The sequence below is a fragment of the Microtus pennsylvanicus genome, chromosome 10, assembly GCF_037038515.1.
Source record: "Microtus pennsylvanicus isolate mMicPen1 chromosome 10, mMicPen1.hap1, whole genome shotgun sequence".
NCBI classification, from domain to species: Eukaryota; Metazoa; Chordata; class Mammalia; order Rodentia; family Cricetidae; genus Microtus; species Microtus pennsylvanicus.
Window position 1 is genome coordinate 88613859 of NC_134588.1, and position 11769 is coordinate 88625627.

Below are 11769 nucleotides of genomic sequence, written 5' to 3' on the forward strand. Positions count from 1 at the left end.
TGCTGAGTCCCCACCTACCCCTAAGCAAAGAACAAATAGTTCTCTCTGCAGATATTTGCATATATTTCCTATTCTGAACAATTTGTATAAGTGGAATCTCATACAAGTGATCCTTGTGTTTTGCTTCTCTCCATGTAATATTTTGAAGAGTTATCCATGTTATAACATGTACCAATACTTCAGTCTTTTTCATGGCCAAACATATTACCCTGGGAGTTTTGTTTATTCATCAGTTGATGGATATTTGTGTGGTTTCCATTGTTTTTAACTCCTCTGAACACTCATGGGCGAGTTTTTGTGAGGCTCCACTCTTCTTGGATTTATGAATTTCCTTTAGGAGTAAAATTGTTTGATCATACAATAGCTATATTGAAATGTTAGAGCAATTTCCAGAATGTTTCCTAAAGTAACTACACCATTTTATATTCTCACTAGCTGTATATAAGGTAAGACTATGCTTATCCATACCCTTGGCAATTCTTGTTATTGTCTGCTTAGTTATAACCATTCATTGGATATAAAATGGTATTCATTATGTTTGGCTTATATTTCCCTAATGACTAATGATGTTGCGTATATTTTCATATACTCCTAACAATTTGCTTTTTTTTTTTTGAGAAATGTTTATTTCAAACTTGGGCTATTAACCTTTAGGGGGCTGGAGAAGCCAGGAAGTGGTGGCACATGCCTTTAATCCCAGCACTCAGGAGGCAGAGGCAGGTGGATCTCTGTGAGTTTGGGGCCAACCTGGTCTATAAGAGCAAGTTCCAGAAAAAAAAAAAAGAGCAAGTTCCAGGACAGGCTCCAAAGCTACAGAGAAACCTGGTCTCAAAAAACCAAAAAAACAAAACTAAAAAACCTTTAGGGGGATGGAGAAATGGCTCAGCAGTTAAGAGCACTGCCTGCTCTTCCAAAGGTCCTGAGTTCAATTCCCAGCAACTACATGGTGGCTCTCAGCCATCTGTAATGAGATCTGGTGCCCTCTAGAGGAAGAGACCTGTAGGTCATCCTCATCAACTTAGACCATGAAACCCAGTATGGACAAGTTCAAACAGGACCGCCATATACAGGCTGCCCATGCATGCTTCAGCATTGCCAGGGTATAAATATCATTTTTTTTTCTATTAACCTTTAAATTGTCCAATTTTCGATTCCCCGACAAGGTCCCCCCAAAAAATAAATAAATAAATAAATTGTCCAATTTTTATATATTCTGGATACAAGTCTCTCATCAGATGTAAGATTTGTAAATGTTTCTACTAATATACGGCAATGTTTGATTCAATTCTTATACTATGAGCCTATACAGATTTTCTGATTCTTTGTGAGTCAGTTTGATAGGTTGTTTATTTCTTGGACTTTCTCAGTTTCTCAGTTTATGCAGTTGGTTGCCATATAATCATTTATAGTTTTTACAATATTTTATTTGTATAGAATTGAAAGTAATAGTTCCATTTTAATTTCTAATTTTCATATTCTGAATCTTCTCTCTTGCTTAATCTGTTTAAAACGTTGTAAACTTTTAGTAGCACATAATTATAGTATCAAGTTCTCAGAAGGCTGTGGCAGAAGAGGAGGGCACTCAATTCCCAGTGTTTCAAACCAGCTGGGAGATACAGAGATCTGTCTGAGAGACAGGATGAGTGGGCAGGGGTTGTCGGGGTATTTGGCTGGAGGAGAAGAGGACTGAGGTAGTCGTCTCTGGTTTTCTTGGGATGCTGTGCCATGTGTCTGGGACAAGGTGATTGAAGCCCCATTTTTTTTAGTGTGGCTGAACCCACAGTTGAATCCCTGTCCAACAGGCTCTGCTAGGCAGAGAGGAGCTCTTGCTTCTTGGCTGAACTCTCCTGAATTTTAGCTTCAGTTTCGCAGTAGGATGACAGACATGGTGATGTCCTGCTTCTCTCAGAAAGATCACCTTTCACCTGGCAGCAAGGAGGCCTATGTGAAGGTTTGATGGCTATTGACTGATTCACATACTAAGACTCATTGTTCCTACCAAATTTTGTTAAATGTTCTTTTTAAAGCTATTTTTATTGAGCTGTGACTGTTTTATATGTATGGCTGTTTCACCTGCATGTATGTAGATAGATCTGCTGCCCTTGGAGACTGGAAGAGGACATTGGATCCCCTGGAACTGGAATTACAAATGGTTGTGTGTTGACTGGGAATTAAACCCAGGTCCTCTGGAAAAGCAGCTCTTAACTACTGAACCAATTTCCAGCCCTTATTAAATATTCTTGGATGAATCTTTTTAAATAAATCCTTTAAATTTTTTTGTTTGTTCTTTAAAAAAATTGAGAGCCAGGCAGTAGAGGCACAACCTTTAATCTTCGCACTCAGGAGTCCAAGGCAAACAGATCTGTGTGTGAGTTCAAGGCCAGCCTGGTTTACAGAGCTAGTTCCAAGACAGCCAGGGCTACACAAAGAAACCCTATGTTAAAAAAAAAATTTAGATTTCATTTTTATGTGTATGAATGTTCTGTTTGCATGTTTGTCTGTGGGCATGCCTAGTGCCCATCAAGGTCAGAAGAGGTATTTGGTCCCCAGGGCTGGATTTATTTAGGGACAGTCGTGAGCTACCATGTGGTGCCTAAAACTGAACACAGGTTCTCTGCAGGGACGAGTGCTCCTAACTGCGGAGTCACCTCTCCAGCCCCTGTCTTTATAAAAATTACATTAATTTAATGTGTGTGCATGTGAGAATACATATGCATGCATATGCATACATACATACACACATACCATGGCAAACATGGAGAGTAAAGGACAATTCTCGAGAGTTGGCTCTCCTTGCACTCTGTGGTTTGTGGGGATTGAATGCAATATAAAGAGTCAGGCTTCAGTGGCAAGTGTCTTTACCCACTGAGTCACCTAACCAACCCTTGAATAAATATTCCATCATTCATTCTATGCTTATTCTCCAGCCCCCACATTGTCATTTTTCAGTTGACCACGTGTTCGATAAAATAGCACTTGAAACCAGGTAGTGGTGTCGCACGCCTTTAGTCCCAGCACTCAGGAGGCAGAGGCGGTCATATCTCTGAGTTCAAGGCCAGCCTGGTCTACAGAGCAAGTTCTTAGTCAGCCAGGGCTACACAGAGAAACCCTGTCTCAAAAAAAATAAAATAACACTTGGTTTTGTTTTTCTGTTTTCTTGTCTCTTTTTCTGTTTTAGACAGGGTCCCATGTAGCCTAGGCTGACCTCAGATTTGCTGTGTATCTGGAGATGACTTTGAACTTCTGATACTCTGGCTTCTCCACCCCAAGTGCTGTGATTATAGGCATCTGCTGCCAAACCCAGCGTGTGCAGTGCTAGAGACCAAGCCCAGTGCTTCTGTATGTGAGGCAAACATCCCAGCCACCATGTGTCTCTATTTTCTCATGAATAGTTTCACATTCTGGTTTTTAATGAGACATCTTTGTAACATAAAGTGGCCTCCCAATGCTGCTGTGATAGACTTGTGTTCTTAGCTAGGTTATCTTTTTTTCTTTTTTTAATGGCAGGGTCTCATGTTGCCTAAAATGGTTTCAGATTCACTATGTAGACTGGCCTTGAGTGCTTAATCCTCCTGCCTCCATCTCCAAGTCGTGTATTTTTACCAGAATACCATCAAAGTGACATTGTATCTTCAGTGAATTATATCAGAATATGTATCACACCCATTCAGCATCTTAGGTGTTATTCTAAATTTAAGCGTCCATTTCAACAGATATTGTATGTCATACCTTATTGGGTTACTTGTAAGCCTCACTCTTTTCTATCTCGGACCTCACAAAGTTACTTAGCTTGGCTTCAACTCACTCAGGCAGGCCTGGAACTTGAGTAGATGGGATTCCGGTCTGGACTGTAAGTTGTGAAATTTTACGTAGATGGTTCAGCGGGAAAAAGCTGTTGTCACATAAAAGTGGAAGCAGAAGGCCAGGGCCACAGAACTGCCTCTGACCTCCACATGTGCACAGCATGTCTGAACTCACACAACTGGACACAGACCATACACACGCATACACACACAATAGTTTTATGCAAACAGAACTAGTAGTATTTCCCATATGGTTTTCTCCTGGTATCGTTGGAAGTAAGACAGCAAATTCAGGAGAGAGAAGATGAAGCAGTTTTCAAGTACAATTCAGCAGAAAAGGAGAAGTGGCCAGTGTGCTGATTGGCACAAGACAGTGCTTTTTAAAGTTCCCCAAACTGGGCTGGAGAGATGGCTCAGTGGTTTAAGAGCATTGCCTGCCCTTCCAAAGGTCCTGAGTTCAACTCCCTGCAAACACATGGTGGCTCACAACCATCTGTAATGAGATCTGGTGCCCTCTTCTGGCCTGCAGACATACACACAGACAGAATATTGTATACATAATAAGTAAATAAATAAAAAATTCATGGCCTCTTTTAAAAAAAAAAGTTCCCCAAACCAAGAAATCCCCATCCTTTTCTTGCCCCCATCCCAAATTCTCCACCTTATTGGTTTAGCTTACCTAACGAATAATCTGGGGCTTGAAGACTGCCCCTTTTTTGATGATGGACTGTGTGTAACCAACTGCCTACAACTTCCCACCAGTTCTGTTCTGTGACAAGCAGGTGTCCCTCCTGCTCATCTACAATGGTGACTGCTAAGGTACCTCCTACTGAGGTGGACCTGTTATTACAGTGTGATGCTTAGGAAAACTTTTGTTTGAAGATGACAGGAATTATTTTTCTGTTATGTACTGATTTTCTTATGTTTCTCAACTAGGCACGATTACGGGAGCACATGGGCGACAAGTATACGACTTACAGTGTGAAAGCTCGCCAGTTGAAGTTTTTTGAAGAAAATGTGAATTTTTGAGATTTGTTTTAATGTGCTGCCAGAACTAAAGACTATTTTCAAAGATTTTTCATCTAAACAACAACAACAGGCCGTTTCAGTTATTCAGAGGCTACTCACTCACTGTCTTCAGTGTCTCTTTGGGGCTTCTTACTATGAAACATGAGATGGAGTAGACTCATGTGAAACAAGTTCACAGAGGAAAAAGCAAACGGGATATCATTGTATTTTTATGGAGAAAATGTTATATTTGTTTGTTACTATTTACTGAGCCTTAAGCCAACATTATACGTAGTTTATTTTTTTAAGATATTAACTAGCTTGAAATGGGGCCAGAAAACATTGGATTATATTGTACTACAGTGAGAAAAAACAACTGACATCTCGTAATATGTGGTATTGTTTATAACCTTAGAGTAGTGATGTTTATTCTCTAATGTCAACTTAGTATACTATTCTGGGAATAGATGTAAAGAACATGAAGTTCTATGTTGCATTTGAACAACTTTTTTTTGCACATAAATGAACTTTTATAATATTTTCATTTAATCTGAATCTTAGTGAGGTTCAGTCTTTAGACTCTTAGGACGCTTGTGCCATCTAAAGTATAGATTCGTGACTCATCTCTTTTTTTTTTTATCAGCAAAAACATCTCTTAAATGTGAATTCCTTTTCAACTACGCAGTGTCCAAGGAAAGCCCTATTGGATGCAGGCAATGTTTTTGTTTATGTATAATAAAGTGTCAGTTGAGTTTCTAGGTTTGTTTTTTGTTTTGTTTTGTTTTTCGAGACAGGGGTTCTCTGTGGTTTTGGAGCCTGTCCTGCTAGCTCTTGTAGACCAGGCTGACCTCGAACTCCCAGAGATCCTCCTGCCTCTGCCTCCTGAGTGCTGGGATTAAAGGTGTGTGCCATGACCACCCGGCTGAGTTGCTATATTTTAAATATAACTGTACAGCTGGATGCAGTGGTGCACACTTAAATCCTAGCATTTGAGAAACATAGGGAGGTGGGTCATGAGTTCAGGCTAGGCTGGATGACTAAGTTCAAAGCCAGCTCATACTAGAGACCCTCATCGCAAAAATAAAAGTCATAATTGTATATCACATGTTATGTTAGTTACTTAATAAGTAATGTTCATGTAGAAAGATTTTTATAAATAAAATACAAGTCTTTGGTAAATTTTCAGTGTTTAAGATTAATTTTATGAGTGTGTGTCTGTGTGTGCATGTACATATGTGTGACATATGTGTGTGCAGCTGCCTGAGGAGGCCAGAAGAGGATGTTGGATCCCCTGGACTTGGCTTTGCAGGTAGGTGATTGTGAGCCACTTGATGTGGGTGCTGGGAACTGAACCCAGGTTTTCTACAAGAGCAGCAGGTTCTCTGAACTGCTGAGCCATCTCTTCAGCCTTATCACCATTTTATTTTATTTTTTTTGAGGTTGAATGTTTATTCAGGGGGTTATGGAGGAGGAAGGGTGAAGGGGGAACAAAGAGAGAGAAGAGGAGAAAGAGACAGAAGGGGGGAAGCAGAGAAGTGGGGAGAGAGGCAGAAGTGAAGCTGCCTCTCCCAGAGGAAGATGGAAAAGAGAGCTATCACCATTTTATTTAAAGGACTGAAAATTACTCCAAATGTTGTTTGTCTGTTTCCTCAGACAGGGTCTCAACTGTGAAGCTCTGGCTGTCCTAAACTTGCTATGTAGACCAGGCTGGCTTCAAACTCACAAGAGATCCACCTGCTTCTGAGTGCTGGTTTTAAAGGCGTGCACCACTGGCTCCAAATGTTTTGTTTGTAAGGGAAAAAAGATTGTTTGCTTTGAGAATTACACTGTAGCAGGAATAATAAAAACCTACAGATATTGGGGTTTAACCTAACGATCAGAAAAGCAAAGCAGCCAACCATCAGAGAGACCTTATACTTCTAACCAAATTTTCACGCCGAAAGGGCGAGATCCTGTCTCTACAGAGCTTCAGATTCCACAATCAGTAAGCTCCTGTCACTTCCCCTTTATATTCCTTTCTCTGCCCAGCCATATCACTCCTGTCTCCACCTCCCTGGCGCTGGGATTAAAAGTGTGTGATTCTCAAACAAACACTGGGATTAAGGATTAAGTGCTAAGGATTGAATCTGATGCTCTTAGCTGAAACCATGTCTTTAACCCCTAATTCTTATCTTTTTCACCATTTAACCTCATTTCTGCCTTTGACTAGCTATCTTCCTGTTTTCATCCTTTTTATTTCAAGACCATAAAGTAACTTTTTTTCCCTATAAATACATGCCTTTTGCCTGCATGTATGTCTGAGAGTGTTGGATCCCCTGGTATTGGAGTTAGAGTTGTGAGCTGCCATGTAGCTGCTGGGAATTGAACCCGGGTCCTCTGGAAGAGCAGCCTTTGCTCTTAACTGAGCATTGCTCCAGCTCCCTTGAGTTTTAACTCTACCTGTGCAAGGCAAAAGGGACAATTGGAGCAGGAAACCAATCACTGAGCACCCAACTCTGAACCCCAAGCCAGTGAAATAAACATACCCTGGATTTGAGACCTGAGCCAGGGAAAGAAATATCTTTATCCCTGAACCAGGACCAAAGAAACATGCCCTGACTCTGAAACTAGTGTCAAAGAAACATACTTTGTCCCAAGAATCAGAGCCAGTAAAAGAATTATGCCCTGGTCCTTTTTTTTTTTTTTTTTTTTTTATTTTTAACTTAGAAAAAGGATTTTATTAAATGGAAGAAGAATCTGGTGGGTGGAATATGAAATATACAAAAACTTTACATCAGCTCTCGTAGGGCGGCACAGACGAGCTCTCGTCACCCTGCCCATGCCGCAGGCTCAGGCCCAGGCAGCCCAGGCTGCAGACGACACCTGCATGGGAGCAGGTCACGGGGACTGAGGGTGGCTGGGCCCAGGCCTGCCTGAGTCTCGTGTCCTGTGCACGTGGTTGCATATTGCTGTTGCACTTAGAAATCCTTCAAGATTCTGATCGTGTCAGCTGTGAAAAGCCCAAGATGCTAGGTTCTCGCTACATTTCTCTCTAAGTCTTACTGGGTCCCCAGGCCTCACACTAAATATGCTGTTATATTTGAAGGGAAGCCCCCAAGGCCTCTCACTACATGACCCTGGTCCTAAAATTAGAGTCAAAGAGCTAAAAATGACCAGTAAAAGAAACACAGTTTGGCCATAAAGTCAGAGCCATCTCTGCCCCTGACCAACTAAACTAACCAACCCATCTTCTCCCTGGGAAAACTCCACCCTTAAGAAGCCCTATATAAGCTTCTCTGCCGGTTCAGTTAAGAGGCCACAGTTTATCCCTCCCTGGCAGAGGCATCCACTCTCCTGGACTCCTCCTTTTTTTTCCAAATAAATCTATTTCTCAAAAGACTCTTGGGTGATGACCTTCATTCACCGTTGGGGGACTGAGCTGAAAAACCTTGCTGAGATGCTCCCTAGGGAGAGCAGAACAGAACCTTGCTAGGACTCTCCTTAAGGAGGGCTGAGCAAGGCTGGGCAGAAAAAAATAACTTTTTGCCAGAACCGGAGGAGATTGCTACATTTCTGCTGGGGCTTCCCCTTTTAGCAGAGTGTTAGCTCCCTTAAGGGAACAGAGCAAAACTCAGCTGTAACAGCTCTCCAGAAGAGCGGGATCTCTATATCCTGTGGGGAGACCATCCCCCACTGTACCCCAGCTTCAGGTAGCCTGGCTTTCCGACAGGACCTTTCCTCCAGGGCTGAGCTGTCCTACTGCAGGTCTAAGTATAGCCCAGCTTCCGGATAAGTCAGGACATCTCTGCAACACTACAACTGTAACACATTCCCCTATAACCTCCAAGTTTGTAGCTTTACTATTTATTACCTCTTCTGTCTTTTAAGTTTTCTTTAAAAGAATCTTTTCTGGTCAGACAACGGTGAACCATGCCTTTGATACCAGCACTTGGCAGGCAGAGAAAGACGGATCTCTGTGAATTCAAGGCCAGCCTGGTCTACAGAGGAAGTTCCAGGACAGGCTCTAAAGCTACACAGAGAAACCCAGTCTCAATAAACCAAAAAAAGAAGAAAAATATTTTAATCTTTTCTGAGTTTGTTAAATTAGGGTCTTTGCTGATGTTAATCTCATAATATGGGAAGTCCTGAGAAATACAACATTGCCTTTAGTAATTCTTCTATATCTGTTAATATGAGACCTTTAAGCACATTTTTCTTTTCAGTCTTTGGAAATATCAGGAGGAACGTCTAGCTTGGATGCTGGTTTCAGAGGTGCCAAAGGGCTGCTTCACTACACTTGCATGGCTACGTTTCTCACTATTGAGACTTACTAGCCATTAGCCCTCTCCCTCCAAGCCGCTTTCCCTCACTCCCAGACATACCTCAGGCTTGCTTCCTCCCTGGCCTTTTGGCTAGGTTGACCACCATTGGTCTAGCTCCGGCACAATGGGATGGAGGTACTCTGGGTAGAGTTAGACTCTCAGTCCTGCCCATAGCCACCTCCCAGGCATCTGGTTAGAGTCTGATGGCTTCCTGGGGTCTCTGAGCTTGAGACCTCCTTCTCTCCAATCAATGAGAATTATTTAAAAATTAAATAAAAATTAAAATAAAAAAACTCTGGCCTATGGGGTGGGAGGGCTATGAAATGGCTCTGCAGGCAAAAGGTTCTGCTGCTAAGCCTACCAACCTGAGTTCAATCCCTGGAACCCACACAGAAGGAAAGAACTGATTCCCACATCTGTCCTCTGATCTCTACATGAGGGCCCCACACAATACATATAAACAAAAAACAGTGGAAAAGAGGAAAGGGGGCTATTGATACAGCTCAGCTAGTAAAAGCATTGGACAACCCGCGTTCCATCTCCAAAACCTAGACGGTGTAAGGAGATAACGCGCGCGCGCACGCGCGCAAAAAGAATTTTTTAAAAAGTGAGAATTTAAAAAAACCTAGGAACTTGCAATGATAGAACAAGATGATGCTTACATTTTCTTTTTTTTTTTTCTTCTTTTGGTTTTTCGAAACAGGGTTTCTCTATAGCTTTAGAGCCTGTCCTAGAACTAGCTCTTGTAGACAGGCTGGTCTTGAACTCAGAGATCCACCTCCCTCTGCCTCCCAAATGCTGGGATTAAAGGTGTGCGCCACCACCGTCGAGCCTGATGCTTACATTTTCTAAACATAACATTTAATTTTGTCTTTTTACTAAAATTTTGCAAAATAACCAACAAAAGATTTGTCACACATAGAATTACACTATGAATTTTAATTGAAACCATTTGATCTAGGAGTGATGGGGCATGACTTTAAACCCAGTACTCAGGAAGGGAAGGCGGGTGGAACTCTGAGTTCAAGGGCCAGCCTGGTCTACATAATTACAGGATAGCAAAAGCTATGTAGAAAGATCTTATCTCGGAAAATAAACAATCCAAACAAACGAACAAACAAAAAGCATCACCACCAAAACAAGACCACCATTAAAACAGTTCAAAAACTCACAATAAATTGTGAAACTCTGAAAGTTAAAAACCAGGTGTGGTACATATACCCGTAATCCCAGCAGTTTGGGGTTTTGAGCTTGGAGACAGCCTCGTCTACATAGTGAGAACCCATTACAAGACTATATTAGAAAGAAAAAAAGTACTACCAGTTAGGAGATTTTATTCATCATGTACACCTAAAAGAAGCATTGCACACTTATATTCCACTTAATCTCCATGGCAAGATTATGAAGAGATGGAATAAAATCGCTGTAAGTTAAAACCAGCTGGATGAGAAAGCAACAAGCACAGCTGGATCTCTACACAGCTCACGTTTTGGTTATGAAAGCCATTCAGCTCATTTTACAGGAAACGAAAGCGGGCGCTGAGTCGTGAAAGCTCACATCAATTATTTTTAGCATGTCTCTTAACTTTTCTGTCCCCTGATTTCTTGTCTTCGGTGCCTAAGTCTTGAACAGGTAACCACTTCAGGGGATGCCGGCGATAGATTGGCCACGGAGGAAGTGTCAGCTAGATTAGAAAAGAGAAAAGGCAGCATTTATTTCTACCCAAAGTTTAAAAGATCAGTATGTTTAATGTCTGATCTCCAAATAACCACCATGCTAAAGATTAACAAACTGACCAGACAGGTGAGAGCAAACACGAAGTGTTCACACACACAGTTTTAAGAACTAAAAGAAAGATGGAGGCAAAGCGAGCACAGTAGGAAAGCCTGCCTAGAGTAAGCTGCAAAAGGAAACTAGAAAGTTCTGCTCTTGGGCTGGAGAGATGGCTCAGAGGTTAAAAGCACTGGCTGCTCTTCCAGAGGTCCTGAGTTCAATTCCCAGAAACCATATGGTGGCTCACAACCATCTGTAATGAGATCTGGTGTCCTCTTCTGGTGTGCAGGTACACATGCAGGCAAAACACCGTATATGTAATACATAAATAAATCTGTAAAAAAGAAAGTTCTGCTCTTCCGGCCAGCTCACACCATCTGACATTAATATTCTACTTTCCCAATAATAGGAAGAAACATTACTAGGAAAGACGAAGAAAGAGCTGATTCTGGTTCTCACTACTAGGTCCAACCAAGTTTCCCAACTCACCAAACACGAGAAAGCAAATCCGGCCATAACTATGTAGACGGTCCACCCAAACTGTTCAGCCACGTACCCGTAGATAAACCCAACTACCTGAAAAGAAAACCAAGTATATTAAAGACAGTCAAACCGAGGGACACAGGATTATGAGATTAAAGGTAAAAAATCAATACTTACTGCAGAAAAAAGAATAATCCCCTGAAACATCTGTTCAGCTAGCTTCTGCCCCTTGTAATCCTAGGGACGAAAGAGAAGAGGCGGGGTTGGTCCCATTACCAAAGGACTGAAGTTCTTGTGAAGAACTCAGTGTTGGCACTGGCAGCACTCAACACCGGGAGTTTCCCAGTAAGAAAGGAAAATTTTGATTTCCCGGGGAAACTTTGGGCACCTTAACGGAGTAT

The 11769-nt window shown here is 41.7% G+C and overlaps 1 protein-coding gene across 1 annotated transcript in view; it reads left to right on the top strand.

The window, feature by feature from the left end:
* Positions 1-5990, top strand: part of Nek4 (NIMA related kinase 4) — a 48500-nt gene extending 42510 nt beyond the window's left edge. The window contains exon 15 of the mRNA XM_075989001.1: positions 4740-5990. Within this exon, the coding sequence (XP_075845116.1) occupies positions 4740-4832 (93 nt within the window). The 3' untranslated portion in view covers positions 4833-5990. The remainder of the gene's footprint in view (positions 1-4739) is intronic.
* The last annotated feature ends 5779 nt before the right edge of the window (positions 5991-11769 follow it).